We start from the raw sequence: 18695 nt of genomic DNA on the forward strand, positions 1-18695 counted from the left end.
GTCTGGTAGCCATGGTGACGGGCCAGGCGGGGTCGCCGCAGTCCCAGTGCCAGTTGCGGTTCCTGCAGAGTGCCACTGCCTGCATGCAGAACGCGTCGCTGAACATCCAGAACGTGCAGTACGTGGCCTCCAATGGCACCAGCGGACAGCCGCCCTCAGAGAACCTGCAGTCCTACAGGCAGAGAGTCTGCGTGTGAGTCTTTTGATTTTTCATTCTTTTTTTTTTCTTTTTTTTTATATTCTATTCCATTTCATTCCTTTTCTTCTTCTCCTTTTTTTCATCTTATCTTGTTTTATTTTATTTCATTTCATTTTGTTTTGTTTTATTTATTGACGGGTGCAATAGCCGAGTAGTTAAAGCGTTGGACTTTCCGTTTGAGGGTCCCGGGTTCGAATCTCGGTAACGGCGCCTGGTGGGTAAAGGGTGGAGATTTTTCCGATCTCTCATGTCAACATAAGTTATGTGCAGGCCTGCTTGTGCCTGAACCCTCCTCGTGTGTATACGCCTGTTAAAGATCATGTAATCCATGTCAGCGTTCGGTGGGTAATGGAAACAAGAACATACCCAGCATGCACACCCCCAAAAAACGGACTATGGCTGCCTACATGGCGGGGTAAAAACGGGAGTTGCAGACCACGAACGAAGAAGATTTTTTTTTTTTTTTTTTTTTTTTTTTTTTTTTAACGGAGAGTGTGCAAGCCCGATTTCATGGTATGAAACATCACTAGCTTTGAACGTGTGTGTGTAGGGCAGTGGCCGGTGGGGGTGGGTGGGAGAGGGTCGAGGGGGAAGGTGGGGGGTAAGGGCGGGATAGGCGGTGCAGTGTGTGTGTGCTCGCGCGCGCGTATGTGTGTGTGTGTGTGTGCGCGCGCGCGCGCGCGTGTGCGATTTTAGTTATAATGTCACAAAATGAAACAGTCACGGACACATTTCTCCAACTTTAGTTATGGTTCTTCTTGTAGCCCAACATCAGCCTCGTTAGTAATTTAGTCATTTGCCTGACATAATTATATCTATCAGGAAGGTGTGTACAACAGTATGTGCACGGAACACAGACCCCACGGTTATGTGTGTGTGTGTGTGTGTGTGTGTGTGTGTGTGTGTGTGTGTGTGTGTGTGTGTGTTCACACGTGTTAGTAGTATATAGACTTTACCTCCTTTACCAAACGATACTACCGGTGTGCTGCCACTGATACAGGGTAAAACCCCAGCTGGACATCTGCGGCCAGTCGGTGACCCAACGGCTGATCAACTCTACTCTGTGTCTGAACCCTGTGGATCGTCAGTCCATCCTGTCCAGTTTCCAGACCACCTTCGGGGGACTGGACACCAACTGTGCTCAGCGTAAGGGGGGCTGACCGACCACTGTGTCGGGTCTATTTCTTTTTTTGTTTCGTTGCTTTGTTTGGTTTTTGTTGGTCTGGTTGTTTTTTTTGGTTGTTTTTTTTTTGGTGTGGGTTTTTTTTTTGTGGGGGGGGGAGGGGGTGCGGTAGGGGTGTGTGTGTGTGTGGGGGGGGGGGGGCTTGGTCTAGTCTGTGTTGCAGCTGTCTCTCTCTCTCTCTTTCTCCTTGTTTGTTTATGTAAACTCGCTGTGGTTAATTCGACAGTTTTTGTGTATGGCTCTTTTTTTTTTGTTGTTGTTGTTGTTGTTGTCGGTTTTGTTTTGTTTTTTTTCTTTGGGTGGGAGGGGATGCGGGGGGGGGGCGGGGGGGGGGGGAATCTGTCTCCTCTGTCTCCCCTGTATATCTGTCTGTCTGTCTCTGTCTCTGTCTCTGTCTCCTCTCTGTCTCTGTCTCTGTCTGTCCGTCTGTCTCTTTCCCTCCCTCCCTCCCTCCCTTCCTCTTCTCCTCCCCCTTTCTCCCATATTCTCTTTCTCACCCCCCTCTCTCTCACTCTCCCTCTCCCCCCTCTCTCCCTCTCTCTCCATCTCTATCTCTCTATCTATATATCTGTCTATCTATCTGTCTATCTACCTATCCGCTTATGTTGTCTAAGAAAGCCAAACACCCAGGTTAATTGTTTCTTATATTGGGTTTTTGATGTTTTTGTTTTTTTCTATAACCTGTTACGCCCAAGATATTCATTGATATAAAATACTCTTTTTCTTTTCCCCCCCATCAATCTCTCTTTAGTTTCCCTCTTTTTTAATTGTGGTGCTTACACCAGTTGTGGCATACATATGTAACGTCACTTTTCATTATTATCCCTCGTCGTCTTATTATTATTATTATCAAATTTGAGCCCGTCGGAGGTTTATTTCGTTCATTTTGTTTCTGCGGGAATAAAATGCTTATGCGCGTGCGCGTGTGTGCACCTCTGTGTGTGTGTGCGCGCACACACACACACGCATATGTACATGTGCGTGCAAGCGTACGTGTGTGTTTGTTTTCTCCACAACCGGTGCACTGAATGTTCAGACTAAACATAGAAAAGGAAACGAAATGCATATATGTCATAACTGTTATGTTTGTAACGGACGCTGGTCGCTGTTACAGCCTGCCGTTACACCTTGATGGACGAGTTACGCCAGTGTTACAGTTTCGTCAACCTCCAACCCACCATGATATCCGACCTGGCCCTGGTCAAGCAGGCCGTCATCGGCCAGAACTATGACCAGGTCAACAAGTTCTGCATGTGGGTGATGCACTTTGCTTCCTTTTTGCTTCATATCTGCTTGACTGCCTGTCTGTCTGTCTCTCTAACTATCTGTCTGTTTGTCTGTCTGTCTGTCTGTTTGTCTGTTTCTGTCTATGATATATCTACCGACTACCTACCTCTCTGTCTGTCTCCACCCAGTACGTCTGTCTGTCTGTCTGTCTGTCTGTTTCTCTCCCTCTCCCTTCCTGTCTCTCTCTCTCTCTTTCTCTGTTTTTGTTTGATGTGCATCTGTTTGACTCTCTGTCATACATTTCTTTGTCTCCACCTCCATCTCTCTCTCTCTCTCTCTCTCTCTCTCTCTGAGTTTTTGTCAGGACGTGACTTAAGTGTTTCCAAGTATTGCAGATTTTCTTGGTTTAAACTGACTGAAGGATTCAGAGAAAAAAATATAGTTTTTTGTTGTTGTTGTTTTGAAGCTAAAATATATGCATTTATGTTGTTGCCCCCTTGTCAAAAGACCTTTCTTGGCAATGACAATAAATAATTCCAGTGTCCAGTGTCTCTCTCTCTCTCTCTCTCTCTCTCTCTCTCTCTCTCTCTCTCTCTCTTTCTCTCTGTACAATACCTGTATAGTAGAAATGAGACGAATATTACTTTAAAGTTTAAACAGAGACCATCCAATGTTAGTTTGAAGCTATTATGGTTTGATTACACTGTTGCCATCGTAACAATCTTTGTTTCATTTTTAGTTTAATTCATTTAGCTTTTTTTCAGCTCTTATCACGCGTTCTCCACACGTATGACTTTAATCAGCCCCTTCCTATCTCTGTGGCTGCCTTCACCTCTACACTCCATCTCGCTCACTACGATCAGCTTCGGATCCACTCCACTTACGCATACCCAGATTCAAACTCTCGACTGTTGGCTGCCGTTCTTTCTCTGTCTCTGGACCTTGCAATTGGAATGAACTTCCTCTTTCGCTTCGTCAAGTCTCCACACTCAGCTCTTTCAAGTCTGGCCTTAAAACCTACCTCTTCCCAAAATAGCCTCCCTTCCCTGCCTCTTCCTTGTCTTTAGTTTCTCCAGTTTTAGAGTTATGCGTGCGTGAGAATGACTGGTGCGAAAGCGCTTAGATTTGTCTATGCACAAGATTCAGCGCTATATAAGTACCATTATTATTATTATTATTATTACGCCACACATACCTGAATAAGGGTTAAAATTACCTTTTTTGTTATTCTTTCTTCACGTGTTCGTGGACAGCAACTTCCACGTTCACTCACAAAGTACCAGTGAGTCGTTTACGTGTGCGTGCATGACTGTTTTTGCCCCGTCGTTGAAGACGTTGTTGCTGCAGTCCTGCCCACACGGTAAAGTTCTCAGGAAGAAGGTACTGCCCCGACACAAATCCAGTGGCCCGGAAGCTCTACAACTGTGTTGAGGAGGACCTGCAGCGCACAGCTGCCTTCATCGCGGAGACTAGTGTGTCCATCTGAAGAACGAGAAGAAGGAAGAAAAAGAAGAAACAGCCCAAGCGGGCTTCTTACAGAAGATAGGAGGAAGGTGGCAGAATGGTTAAGACGCTCAGCTGCCAATATTAGAGAGTCCGTGAAGGTGTGGGTTTGAATCCCGCCCGCGCCCTTTTTTTCCCCCAAAGTCTGACTGGAGAATCAAACTGAGCGTCTAGTCATTCGGATAAGACGATAAACTTTCGTTTATTTATTTATAGTCTGTTCATCTAAGATGATGATATTAGACTGAAAATAAATGAAATTATTATTATTTGGATTGTTATCATTTCTATCATGATGATGATTGTTATTATTAATTAGAAATCGACATTTCTGTATATTCGAATAAAGACGATAATCCGAGTTCCCGTATGCAGCACGCACTTGGCGCACTGGAAAAGAACCCATGACAACGAAAATGTTGTTCTCTGGCAAAAAAAAAAAAAAATGTAGCAGAAATCCACTTTCATTGTTAGACAAGTATATACTATAAACAAGCATGCACTCAAAGCCTGACTAAGCGGGTTGGGTTATACTGCTGGTCAGGCACCTGCTTAGCAGATGAGGTGAAGTGTATATTGATATGTCCGAACGCAGTAACGCGCCTCCTTGACAGGCTGAAACTGAAACTGGTAGAGGTACTGGCCCGACCCAACACAAGTGACACGGAAGCTCTACGGCTGTATGGAGAACCTGCCTTCATGCGGAGACTGGGGTGTCCATCTGACGAACAAGAAGAAGAAAGAAGAAGAAGAAGAAGAGACAGCACGAACGGGTTTTTGAGGGGTGGCTTATAGAAGTTAAGAAGAAGGTGGCAAAAGGTATTGTATTGTATTGTATTGTATTGTATTGTATTGCCCCTTTTTGTCACAACAGATTTTTCTGTGTGAAATTCGGGCTGCTCTCCCCAGGGAGAGCGCGTTGCTATACTATAGCGCCACCCTTTTTCTTTTTTTTTTTTTTTTTCCTGGGTGCAGTTTTCTTTGTTTTTCCTGTCGAAGTGGATTTTTCTACAGAATATTGCTAGGAACAACCCTTTTGTTGCCATGGGTTTTTTACGTGCGCTAAGTGCATGCTGCACACGGGACCTCGGTTTATCGTCTCATCCGAACGACTAGCGTCCAGACCACCACTCAAGGTCTAGTTGAGCTCTACGGCTGTGTGGAGGGCGTGCCTTCATCACGAAGACTAGGATGTCCATCTGATGAACGAGAAGAAGAAAGAAGAAGAAGAGACAGCACGAACGGGTTTTTTGGGGGGTGGGTAAACTCTGAAGATAAACCCTGCTTTAACGGGCGCAATAGCCGAGTGGTTAAAGTGTTGGACTTTCAATCTGAGGGTCACGGGTTCTAATCTCGGTAACGGCGCCTGGTGGGTAAGGGGTGGAGATTTTTTTGTTTGGCCGATTACGAAGACTTCCATCTTCGATTCGTCAAGCTCACACTCAGCTTTCAGTGCCTTAAAACCTACCTCTTCCCAAAGTAGCCTCCTCCTGCATCTTCCTTGTCTTTATTTCACCAGTTTAGAGTTATGTCCGTGCGGTGAGATGACTGGTGCGAAAGCGCTAGATATTCTATGCCAAAGCATTCGCGCATATCAGACCGAATATTATATTATTACGCCAACTACCATGAATAGGGTAAAATTACCTATTATTTGTATTCTGTTTTCACGTGATTCGTGGAATTGCACTTCCACGTCACTCACAGAAAAGTACAGTGAGGTTCTACGTGTGCGTGCATGACTGTTGTTTGCCCGTCTGTTGAAGACGTTGCTGCGCAGTGTATGCCACACGGTAAATTCCTGAAGTGGTACTGCCCCGACCAATCCTGGCCGGAACCTACTACACTGTTGAGGAGGACCTGACAGCGCGCAGCTTGACTTCATCGGGAGGATCAGTGTGTCCATTGAAGAAGAGAGAAGGAAGAAAAAGAGAAGCCTACGGCTCTACGAAGATAGGAGGAAGGTGGCGATGGTTAGGTCGGCTCAGTGCCATATTAGTAGGGTCGTGAAGGTGTAGGTTTGAATCCGCTCGGCCTTTTTGTTCCAAAGTTGATGGAGAATCATGTGGGTCTAGTCATTCGGATAGACGTAAACTTTCGTTTATTTATTTATAGCTGTTCATCTAGATGATGGATATAGATGAAATATGGAATGTGTTATTGGATGTTATCATTTTATCATGATGATGATTGTGTATTATTAATTAGAATCGCATTTCGTATGTGAATAAGACGATATCGAGTTCGTATGCAGCACGCATTGGCGCATGGATAAAGACCCTGACAGGAAAATGTTGTTCTGGTGGAAAAAAAAAAAAATAATATCTGTAGCAGAAATCCATTCATTGTTGTGGACAAGTATATAATCAAGCATGCACTCAAAGCTGACTAAGCGGGTTGGTTATACGTGGTCAGGCCTGCTTAGCATGATGAGGTGAAGTGTATATTGATGTCGAAGAGTAGGCTCCTTGCGCTGAATGAACTGGTAGAGGTATGGCGACCAACCAAGTGACAGCGGAAGCTTACGGCTGTATGGATGACTGCCTTAATGCGGAGACTGGGGTGCATTGCGAAAGAAGAGAGAAGAGAGAAGAGAGACAGCAGAACGTTTGTATGAGGGTGGTATAGAATTAGAAAGGTGGCAAAAGGTATTGGTATGTATGTTTGTATTGTATTGATTGCCTTTTTGTCCAAAGATTTTGTGTGTGAAATTCGGGTGAGTGCTTCCAGGGAGAGGGTTGGCTATACATGGCGCCTTTTTATTTTTTTTTCTTGTTTTTGCTGGGTGCAGTTTCTTGTCGAAGTGATTTTTACGAATATTGCTAGGAACAACCCTTGTAGTTGCATGGTTTTTAGGGCTAAGTGGATGCTGCCGGGGACCTCGGTTTATGTCTCATCCGAACGACTAGCGTCAGACTCACATAAGGTTGTGGCTCTAGGCTTGTGTGGAGTGGGTGTTCATACGAGTGTAGGTGTCCTCTGATGGGAAGTGATGAAGAGAGAGCGAGCAGAGGGTTTTATGGGGCGTGGGTAATGAAGTAAACGGCTTTAGGGAATAGGTGGTTAGTGTGGACTTAATTGAGGGGTAGGGTTTAATCTGGTAACGAGCTGGTGGTATTGTGGGTGGGTTTGATCTGAGAGGTCTAGTGGTGTTGTGGTGATTGGTGTTGTTGGGAGTGGCTGTTAGTCTGATCTGTCAGCTGGATAGACAACTATATGGTGAAGGTATGCATGCATAATGTGGGTAAATAGGTATCGAAAGCCAGATGTACAGTGAAGGTATTGAGAGAAGAGAAGGAAGAAGAGATGACTAGTTGAAGGTTGTGATGCATTGTCAGACGTGAGGTGATGATGTATGAGCAGAGATCCATGATTCGTTCTTACTCGACACAGTCTGTGCTTCATGTAAGACTGGATCATAGCACGAGGAAGCGGAAAAAAATCGAGTGGCAGAGGGGAGGAGGAGGTTACTGATGATTAGATACGCGTAGTGAAGTGTGTGTTTGTGTGTGTGTGTGTGTGTGTGTGTGTGTGTTGTGTGTGTGTGTGTAGTGTGTGCGTGATGTGTGGTGTGTAGTGTGTGATGTGTGTGTAGTGGTGTGTGTGGTGTGTGAAAATGATAATTGTCAGTGTTGGTTAGAATAAAATGGTTTAAAACATACATGATACAGATGTAATGAAAACTAAACTATAAAGGAGCCATGGATGATTAAAGGGTTGGAAATGTCATAGATGTGAAGTGGATGGCTGAATGATTGTGCACACTGAAGATGAGTTGTCGTTGGATGTTGAGGTACGTGTTGAAATATAGATGTTGGTGATGAGTGGTGGTTGTGGTGGTAGAGTGAAAATCTTGTGACAGCTCGTTTTGTCTGATGTCATGTTTCATGAGATGTAGGATGATGTTGTGCCGTCGTGTATGAAAATATTAGGTGGTGATGGTATTTCGGTGATAGACTAATTGTTGTGGTGATGGTATGTGAACTGATGAGTTGTACGGTGATGTTTTTGTCAACTGTAATTTTGACATTGGATGTTGTGGTCCATGGTGTGATAATTGTAGTGAGGATGTGTGATAATGTAATGGTGGTAGTGGAGTTTGGTTTGATGATTTAGCAAAACGTCAATGTTTAGGTTTGTGATAATGCATGAGAGGGTGAACGTAGCAAGGTTATGTGGAGTGGCTGTATGGTAGTGGTCGGATCAATGGTTAGATGTAATGATGAGTTTAGTAATGTCTATAGTTCATGGTGCATGAGACTGATGTGTAGATCAAATAGAATGTGAAATTAGTTCGAAGATATCATGAAATTTATAGCATTGATTGTAATGAGTTCACTGTGAAGATGGATTTTAGTCCCCAGGTGTGATAAGATTGAAGTAGGTTGGAATGAGCGGATCGTTATATTACGAGGCTTGTAAATTTGTATGATGTAGGTGATTTTATCAATGGTCGTCTGGCATGAAGAATTGTATGTGCATTTTGGTCAGATCGGTGTGTATCATGTGGGGCTATTGAAGTCCATGACAGGTGTAGGTGATGTATGTAACAGACCTGTTGGTAGTTGTGGGGGTTTGATCAGCGGAGATTGTAAGGTACTGGTGTATGGTCCGTGGTTGTGGTATGAGTGGATATAGATCTAGCTCTCTTTGGAAAATCGCGGGAATGATGATATGGTGAAGGTGATGATGATGATGATGATGATAGCGGTGGTGGTGGTGATAATAATGATGAAGAAGATGATTACGTTGATGATGATGATGATGATGGTGGTAACGATAACTGTGGTGGTGGTGGTGATTGGTGGAGGAGGTGCCGATGCAAGGAGCATTAGAAAGCCTGACGATTAGAAAGTGAATATCCAGGGTCCGACTCCAGCATGAACTGGTATTTTTGTTCATTCCCCTCTCCGCTGAACTGTGGTGGTCTGGGCGCATGCCCTTTCGTGGAACCTAGGTCACACGAGATTATGTAGAACGTCCACTGGCGTTAAACATGCCTGCTGACGGAACGAAACGTTTCTCAATGGTGGCGCCTGATTTGGAAACACACTCTCACGTTTGGGAGATTTTCACGCAGAAAATGTATTTTGAGCGAAGTCTCTATTTGTTTGTTCGTGGCGACATTAGTGGTAGTGATGATTCTGGTCGTGATAGTGTATATGTGTGTGTGTGTGTGTGTGTGTGTGTGTGTGTGTATCTGTGTGTGTGTGTGTGTGTGCGTGTGTGTGTGTGTGTGCCACTGACAGTCAATCAGTCAGTTAATCATTAAAAAAATAAATAAATAAATAAAATAATTTCAAAAAACATGTATAGGAATGAATGAATTAATGGATAATGGCGATCGATCAAATGGATGAAGATAACAAAACCGCGCACTCACTCAATCTTTTTTTTCTTTCTTTTCTTTCAGTCTACTTGGCGGGACTCCACTGCTTCAAAAACCCTATACCAGAGGTTCGCATGTGCTTCCAGACACTGAACAGGAAGATGCAGAACCTTCGTCTGGTCGCCCCTCAGCCTACGGTTGACCAGGTGTCCCTGGCCCAGTTCTGCAGGTAGGGAAGCTGTTAGTGCGTTGGTTATCACTGAGATGGTGGTCCTGAGATGTTTTGCATTAGTATCCTTTATGGCTCACCGCTCGACTTGTTATGTCAGAAACTGACACGAACTTACAGTTGGGCCGTGTGATCAATGGTTTCTCAACCGCAGTCGGAATTTATTTACAACTGTGTCTTTTGCGAAGAACTATGACACTTACCGCAATCGGAATTTATTTACAACTGTGTCTTTTGCGAAGGACTATGACACTTACCGCAATCGGAATTTATTTACAACTGTGTCTTTTGCGAAGGACTATGACACTTACCGCAATCGGAATTTATTTACAACTGTGTCTTTTGCGAAGGACTATGACTCTTAAACTAGGAGGCAAGAATACACTGGCTGGTCTTTCGGGATCATCCAAACGCCGACTGTCCTAAAAGCCCTCTTGGCTGAGAAAATGGAAGGGGTGGGGGGGAGGGGAACTTGGGCAAGACACTCTCCACAACATCAAATTCTGGCCCAGATAATCGGGACAGCAGTTGCCTCCGCTGCTGTCCTGATGGCCATATTCGGACACGACTGTCATACTTCCTGATATAATAGTTATATCATGTTATAGCGTAGGGTTTATCTGTTTTCAAATGTATTTGTGTATGTGTGCACAAGGAGGCATAATTACTTAGGCGTCAATAAATAATCGATTATGCGTTAGAGAGCTCGCCACGGGGCAGAGAAGCATCGGCCGCCCACAGCTGAGATACAAAGATGTTTGTAAACGTGACATGAAGGCGCTTGAGATCAACACTGAGTCCTGGGAGGACCTTGCAGATGACCGCAACAGATGGAGAAGCACTCTCAAGAATCAGCTACAGATTGGTGAGGACAAACTGTCAGCTGCTGCAGCAGAAAAGCGAGCTCGCAGAAAAGGGACGGCAGCTAACAGACCAGCATCAGCTTACACATGTGACCGCTGCGTCAGAGACTGCCTCTCTCGCATCGGTCTCTACAGTCACAGGCGACGCTGCTTGGTCCAAGCAGACAGCCCAATTAGACATAAGGTCGGATATACTCTATCCATGGTCAGCCATGACCGAAGGAGGCCTACCTATGCGTTGGGCTTCTGATCCAGTGTTTACCGGTGATCGGGTTTCGAGGCCCGTTTCAGCATAGTGCTGTCACTTGGGGAAAGACCATTTTTCTCCGATTTTTCCTCTGCGAATGGATACGCGACTTCGGATTTGGGAAAGTTAAAACGATGAAAGGAGAGGACTGGGCCCCTCCTTCCTATGCCGAGCCCTAGACACAGTATCAATTCTCTGCCTAATGGCTTTAAAAGGCTACTGGACCTTTAGCTTTTTTATGTATGCATGAAAATTCTTCGTTTAATATAATTGTTTTTTGTTTGTTTTTAAGTTGTTCTTATTGGTTGCTTTTGTTGTGGATGGATGAGCGTGTTAGCTGTTTGGTTTGTTTGTTTGTTCGTTTCTTCATTTCTTAGAATCTGAAAGCTAACTTCTGATTGGTTGGCTAGTAGTTGATTGGATGGTTCATGTTTTAGCCTGCCGCATACTTGTTTCTTTTCCTTTGCTCTGCTCTGCTGATAGGATTGGGTTGCGGGTATAATTAGGATGGGTGGATATTTGGAGTTGGCTGGGTGGTTGGCTGGTTTGTTGGTTGGCTGCTTGGTGGTTTGTTGACTGGTGAGTAAGTGGAAATGTTCATATGGTTGAGTGGATGGATGGTGTGTTTTAGAATGTGGGTGGTTGCTCTTTTTTTTTCTTACGGTCGTGTTGGATATACTAGATATTTTAGGTAACTTGCTGAAGAGAACAAGAGAAGACAGACATATGCATACACATATATGCATACACACACACACACACACACACACACACACACACACACACACATATATATATATATATATATATATATATATATATATATATATATATACATACATATATATACACACAGTGTCAAAGACACGCAGAGAGAAAGACAGAGACAAACAAACATATATAAAATTGCTCGTCTAACAAATCCTACGTCACACAGAGGAACCACACACGAACAGAAGTCGCATTCATTCTTAAAGAATGCAAAACTAACATGTTAATCAAACAACAACAACAACAACCACAAATCTATCCCTTTTTTCAGCATCCGTCTGGAACAAATCGACTGCGAGATGGGGGCGTGGGCACGACACCAGTACCAGACATGCGAGCGTGTCTTCACGGGCATACGCAACGAGCTGTCCTGCAAGCTACTTCCGGACCGATGCAGTGCGGCCTACCCGCAGCTGGTCAACAACCTTTGTAACCCCCTAAACTACTTCCTCGAGGATAGATCTCGCTACAACGGCGCCGGACATGCGGGAACGTCTCTCCTGAGCTTGGTGTTGATGTTGTTTCTGTCGGTGGTGTTGTTGCATAAGTGAGTTGTTTCACGCTTTGGATGCGTGTTTGTCTTAGACGTGGTGCTTTTCTTTTTCAAAGCTCAAAAAAGTTCAGAAGACATGAAACGTTTTACACTTTGGCTAAGTGTTGTAAGAATCTAAGTGTTGTTAGAACAGAAAGATCAAAGCTGCCAAACGTTTAGATACTGGGTTTACATTTCGAGGAAGATGAAAACGTCTCTTCTGTTTGTTTTTTCTGGGATGGGGAATTAAAGGAAATAAGAAAAAAAAGGGGTGATAGAATAAAACGTTCTGTCAGTCAGTGGCAAATGGTTCTTTAGAAGGAAAGACTGGCTAAGACAGCAGGAAGGAATTACTGTGGTCACTGCCGTCCTCTTTAATGAGTCTTTATGGTCAGAAGTTAAATCAGAACTGATTTTTAACACTTCTTCCATTTCTTGGTGGAAAACGAAGACGTAAGGGAAGGAATTCGTTATCGGGTTTAAATCCTCGGACAAACCCAGAATTTTCATGATAGAACGTGTTCTTTGTTGTTGTTGTTGTTGTTGTTTTTCTGTCGTTTGAATTCTTATTTTTCTTTCTTTGTTTTCGTTTTTGTGTCGGCACATGAATCTTTACTACATTGGTATATTAATCAACTGTCTGTCTGCTTTGTTCGTCAGTGTTATATCAAACGTACATCTGTATAGTGCTGAATGAAACTGTATTTATCAGTCGAAAAAGCACCAGGCAGGTTTGTTCTGGTTTGTTTTGTTGTTTTGTTTTTTTACTGTAATATTGCCAAATTACACGAGGTAATTTCATTTTGAATATTTCACTTTTGTAACAATTTTATTGGTCATGGAATAGAATGCATTCTTTTTTTTTCTTTTTTCTCTTTATTATAATGAACATTGTCATTATTGCGCCGTATAAATATTGCTTCAGATTTTTGTGTGACGAAAGGTGTGTGATCTGTGAATATTGTGTTTGCGTGTGATATTCCGATGTGTGTGAAAAAAAACAACACTGTGGCTGGATTGTTTGAAACCCAGAGGTATTTCAAACCAACAGGCTAAAACACATGTTCACTAAGATTGCTTCTTTCACCACTTCCCGACCCTATACTTTATGTAAGTACTTGTTCGACTTCTGTCAAAACTGACGTGCAAACGGTCAAAGTTGTATTGAAAACGACTGAAGAAAAAAAGAAAGATCCTTAAAGGTCCCTTACTAAATTCTGCCCATTCATTAAAATGGTTTCAGGTGAAAATGGATTATCACATTCTTGTGACAAATTCTGTTTTGATGAAGATGGGAATACTTCCAGATAATTCGTGTGACTTCTATAAGGAAGAAAGGGATACAATTCTGCATTATCTATGGGAATGTACAACATGTACAACATTTTTGGACATAGTTTGTGAGATGTTTAAAAGAAAATTGTTAACATTGTGATAGATTTAACCTAAATGACACAGTGGTGCTTTTTGGACATAACAAAATGAAAAGTGATGGATGTTTCTCATACATTTTATTGATAGCTAAATTCTATGAATACAAATGTAGAATCAACAAAGTAAAACCATCACTACAAATGTTCATAAAAGACCTCAAACAGGCACATGAAGTAGACAAGTATGCCTTTAACATAACTATGGAATAAAACAAGTTTGTGGAAAAATGGGCACTTTATTAATGTTTAATACAAGATTAAGCTATACAATGCTACCTTGGAATTATGCTATTAAATATGTATTGTTTTGCTGTTGTGGACTTGTTAGTATTTAGAACTTGATCATGTGCTTACCCTATACTTTCTAATGCACAAAATATATAAATTCTGTATCTGTAAACCTTTGTCTGAATAACAAAATTTTGAGAAAAAATTCTGCCCATTCATTTGACATGCAATAATTAAGAATTCATTAGTCTAATACACAAATATGTACCAAAATATGACAAAGAAAATGTTGAATGTAATATGGCAATGCATGGGTATTTTTTTAAATAATGTTTTTTATTCCAAAATACATGACTGCTGTGTGTGTTTATTAATATGTTCATAATACCCCATATCATGAATGCAATAATAATATGTTCATTCGAATGTTTGCTCTTTTCTGGATACACTGTATTGATGTCCTGGAGCTTACAGTGGGTGTGAATTTGTTGATGTGTGTGGGTCGGATCTGGATGAATCCCTATCTTGTATCATAACATCTGCTCTTAGTTTGTTTTGATTTTTCTTTGAGATTGCAAAATAAAGACACGACAGTCAGTGCGCGCGCGCGTGTGTGTGTGTGGAGGGGGGTGTGGGTGTGTGGGTGCACTCGTGTGAGCATGTGGGTGTGGTTGTGTGTGTTTGTCTATATGTGTGTGTGTTTGTGTGTATCTGTGTGTTTGTGTGCGTGTGTGTATTTCTGTGTGCGCGTGTGCGCGTGTGTGTGTGTGTGTGTGCGCGCGCGTGTGTGTGTGTGTGTGTGTGTGTGTGTGTGTGTGTGTTCTGTGGGTGTGCGTATATGAATGAATGAATGTGTGCGTGTGTGTGTTGGGCATAGTTTGTATTTTTTTATGAGATCATTCAGACAAAACTAAGAAGTAAAAGAAGAAATGAAAGCAGCAAAACAGCCCAAATCTCTGTTGGGACCAGGAAACCATCAACATCAATGAAATTTGGCAACATCGACACCCTCTCTCTCTCTCTCTCTCTCTCTCTCTCTCTCTCTCTCTCTCTCTCTCTCTTTAGCTTGCTTTTGTAGACTTTAAGAAGGCCTTTGATTCTGTCAATCGTAATGTATTATGGAATGAACCGCGTAGAAGTGATGTGAAGGGTAAACTATACATGACACTTTAAGGTGTTGTCAAACAGTTCACTCTTTGTAGATTCTTCTTCTTCTTCTTCTTCTTCTTCTTCTGCGTTCGTGGGCTGCAAACTCCCACGTTCATTCGTATATACGCGAGTGTGCTTTTACGTGTATGACCGTTTTTAACTCGCCATGTAGGCAGACATACTCCGCTTTCGGGGGTGTGCATGCTGGGTATTTTCTTGTTTCCATAACCCACAGAACGCTGACATGGATTACAGGATCTTTAATGTGCGTATTTGGTCTTCTGCTTGCGTATACACACGAAGGGGGTTCAGGCACTAGCAGGTGTGCACATATGTTGACATGGGAGATCGTAAAAAATCTCCACCTTTTACCCACCAGGCGCCGTCACCGTCATTCGAACCCTGGAACCTCAGATTGAAAGTCCAACGCTTTAACCATTCGGCTATTGCGCCCGTCGATTCAAAACTCTTAAAAAGCAAAGTGCTCTTGGTTAACGAACAATTTTTTTCTTTAATGGGATGTGGCTTTTATGACTAAAACCTCTGGATTAGAACCAAAGTCTGAGTCTCCCCTCCTCTCTTTCTCTCTGTCTGTCTCTCTCTCTCTCTCTTTCCCTCTATCTGTCTCTCCCTCTCTCTCCCCTCTCTCTCCCCCTCTCTCCCTCTCCCTCTCTCTCCCTCTCTCTCTCTCTCCCTCTCTTTCTCCCTCCCTCTCTCTCTCCCTCTCTCTCTCTCTGTCTCTCTCCCTCTCTCTCTCTCTCCCCCCCTCTCTCTCTCGTACAAGTTTTTGTTTCTGTTGAGTGTGTGTGTGTTTGTGTGTGTGTGTTTTGTTGTTGTTGTTGTTGTTGTTGTTTACCCTTTCCCCATGAGATTTGGTCGTTATTTTCTATCAGCAATAAACCTTTCCACACACAAAAAATCAACATCGCTAAACTTTATCATAATCAAAGCTCGTTAACTGTGACGAACGGACCGGAAACTATTAAGCGACAGAAGGTTATTTTAGACACGTCAGAAAATCAGCAAAGTTGCCGGAGGCACGTCATCACTTCTTGAGTGGGGGAGTCAGTGGGAGAGTGATTTGCGTCACGCGGCAATGTCGACACGCTCGTCGTCATTGCAAACTCATCGACTAATTATAATCGTCTTGTGGCGTCACGGTTTGATTGTGTACGTGTCGCTTCCTGGTTCAGTTTACCTGCGGAGTTGTTTTTTTTCCTGGGTGAGTGGCGTGGGGGTGGCATTGGGAAGGATAGATAGATGGATGGATGGAAGGATAGATGGATGGATGGATGGATAGATAGATGGATAGGAAGGAAAGTTGGTAATGAAGTAGGCTATGTATGTGAATAGGAATGTAGACATGCTGGCTGGTCCACATGTCGGTGCGTGGTAGACGTGATAGATAGATAGAGAGAGAGATATATTGATTGATTGACTGATTGATTGATTGATTGATGCATACATACATACACACATACATACATGCATACATACATTCATGCAGACAGACAGACAGACAGTCAGTCAGACATACATACATACATGGGTGGTTGGACGGATAGATAGATAGATAGACAGACCGATTGATTGATTGATTGATTGATTGATTGACGATCAGACAGATAGATGGACGGACGGACAGAGAGACATGCATACATACATACATACATACAAACATTCATACATGCATACAGATAGAGAGATACATACATACATACATACATACATACATACATACATAGAAAAACGCGCTATAGAAATGTCCATTATTACTGCTACTACTACTTCTGATGTTATCATTATATTATCATTTTTATTTTTATTTTATTTCTATTTCTATTATTATTATCATTATTATTATGATTATGATTACTATAGATAGATAGGCAGGCAGACAAACAGACAGACAGTCAGACGGAGATGGCCGTGCGGACGAACGGGCAGATAGACAAACAGACAGGCAGACAGACAGATAAGACCGATAGAGAAAGAAAGAAATCATACAAATATATTCATATTTCAAACTCTTCACCAGTTTATCTCCGATTCAAATAGATTTTAGCTTAGAAAGTATTGTGAAGAAAGGGTACAACATGATTCTATTCGTAAAATATATGTTGGATTTATTTGACTGACCAAATATTCAAAGTTGAATGGATTGGCCAATGATCTGTTAGAATTTCTCCTCTCCCCTCTGTTCCCCCTCCCCCACCACCTTACCCACCATTCTTCTAAATTTTCTTCTTCTTCTTCGTGTTTTTCTTCTATTAGGCCAATTACTCTGGTGATAAATTTAATCTCATGTTAATATTGATATTAGCATTATTTTACTATATTATGTACTGTTTGTTTATTTGTTTTATTTCATTATTTCATTACTTACTGTTTATGAATGTTATTTGATACAAGTCATAATATGGTTCATCAGCCGTCATGATAAAATTGAAGTGCAACGTTGTGAGCACAGTATAAGCTTTAAGCTTGTTGATGCTCTTTTGTCATTCATTGCATTGTAATCATGTGTCCATTCCATTCCATTCATTCTCCTGTCCGGGATGGGCGTAGAGGAGACATGAGGGACGATTCCGTAGTCAGACGACGCCATCCGGTTCTATCTTCTGCCTGTCGTATCAGCGTAGCGCTATCCATATTGGTCCATTCCTTGATGTTGTCCATCCAGCATTTGGCTTGCCTCCCTCTTCGCCTACCACCCTCTAGCGTTCCCTGTAGAACTGTCTTTTGCAGTGAATTGTGGCGTGTCACATGCCCGAACCATGACAGCTTCCTCCTTTTGACCACTGCTAAGAGTGGTTCCAGTGGACCCACTAGCATAGTTATTTGGCTCTTGACAAAGTCATTGGTCTTTCTGTCCTTCCATGAGATTCCAAGCAGTCGTCTGAAGCATTTTGTCTCAAACGTCTGGACTTTCCAGTGTATTGTTGAATAATTAAAGATTATTTAAACCAAAGAAAGAAAGAGAATGGAGACGAAACGAAGGAAGATAGGACAGAGGAGGAAGGACAGGACAAAGCTCCGTGGTGAAGTGGTTAGCGTCACCAACTGAAGACTGGGAAGGACGAAAGGTTCGAGCCTCAGCAAAGTGCAGCCCTTTGTCACTTTGTTTCAGGCCTACACAGTTCTCCACCGATTGCAGTGTGGTCATCTTCTCCATCATCATCATCATCATCGTCGCCGTCATCATCACATGGACAAAGAAGAGTGTCCCACATGTTTATGGCATCAAAATACTGAAGAAAAGAAAAAGGAATGAAGGACGAAAAGAAGAAAAAAGAAAGACAAGAGATAGATAGACAGATAGATAGATACACAGATAGACAGATAGATACACATATAGATAGATAGATAGATCTATGTAGTGGCCTTTGCCTTTTTTTCTTTTTTTTCTTTTTTTTTTTTTTTTTTTTTTGGCCGCCTGTGTGTTTCTCAAGCTCAGTCAAAGAAAACATCTGCCTCCCTCTGTTTATTTCTCTCTCACTCTCTTTTCCCCTATCTTTCTCTTTCTCCGTGTGTGTGTGTGTGTGTGTGTGTGTGTGCGTGTGTGTGTGTGTGTGTGTGTGTGTGTGCGCGCCCACACACAGGTGCGGTGCTGTTTGCACGTCTTTGAACAAAGGTATGTGCTCTGAATTTTTTTTTCTTTCATCCTCGATGTTCATCGTCTCTTTTCACCTATCTTGGTCACTGGAAATGAATCTCACTGCTATAAGAAGTCAGCCTTCTTGCGAGTCTTCCTTGTTGGACATGACACCAACGGCAAAGAAAAATCGTGAGGAAAGCTGAA

At 42.6% G+C, this 18695-nt stretch overlaps 1 protein-coding gene across 1 annotated transcript in view; it reads left to right on the forward strand.

Annotated features, from left to right (window-relative positions):
• The window catches only part of LOC143287193 (uncharacterized), a 15923-nt gene extending 3821 nt beyond the window's left edge, over positions 1–12102 (forward strand). Inside the window, exons 2-7 of the mRNA XM_076595137.1 lie at positions 1–193; positions 1200–1345; positions 2497–2635; positions 3957–4081; positions 9526–9670; positions 11823–12102. The exon at positions 1–193 is cut by the window's left edge and continues 18 nt beyond it. Coding sequence (XP_076451252.1) covers positions 1–193; positions 1200–1345; positions 2497–2635; positions 3957–4081; positions 9526–9670; positions 11823–12102 — 1028 coding nt within the window. The remainder of the gene's footprint in view (positions 194–1199; positions 1346–2496; positions 2636–3956; positions 4082–9525; positions 9671–11822) is intronic.
• The last annotated feature ends 6593 nt before the right edge of the window (positions 12103–18695 follow it).

This window comes from Babylonia areolata, chromosome 11 (genome assembly GCF_041734735.1).
Source record: "Babylonia areolata isolate BAREFJ2019XMU chromosome 11, ASM4173473v1, whole genome shotgun sequence".
Lineage (NCBI taxonomy): Eukaryota > Metazoa > Mollusca > Gastropoda > Neogastropoda > Buccinidae > Babylonia > Babylonia areolata.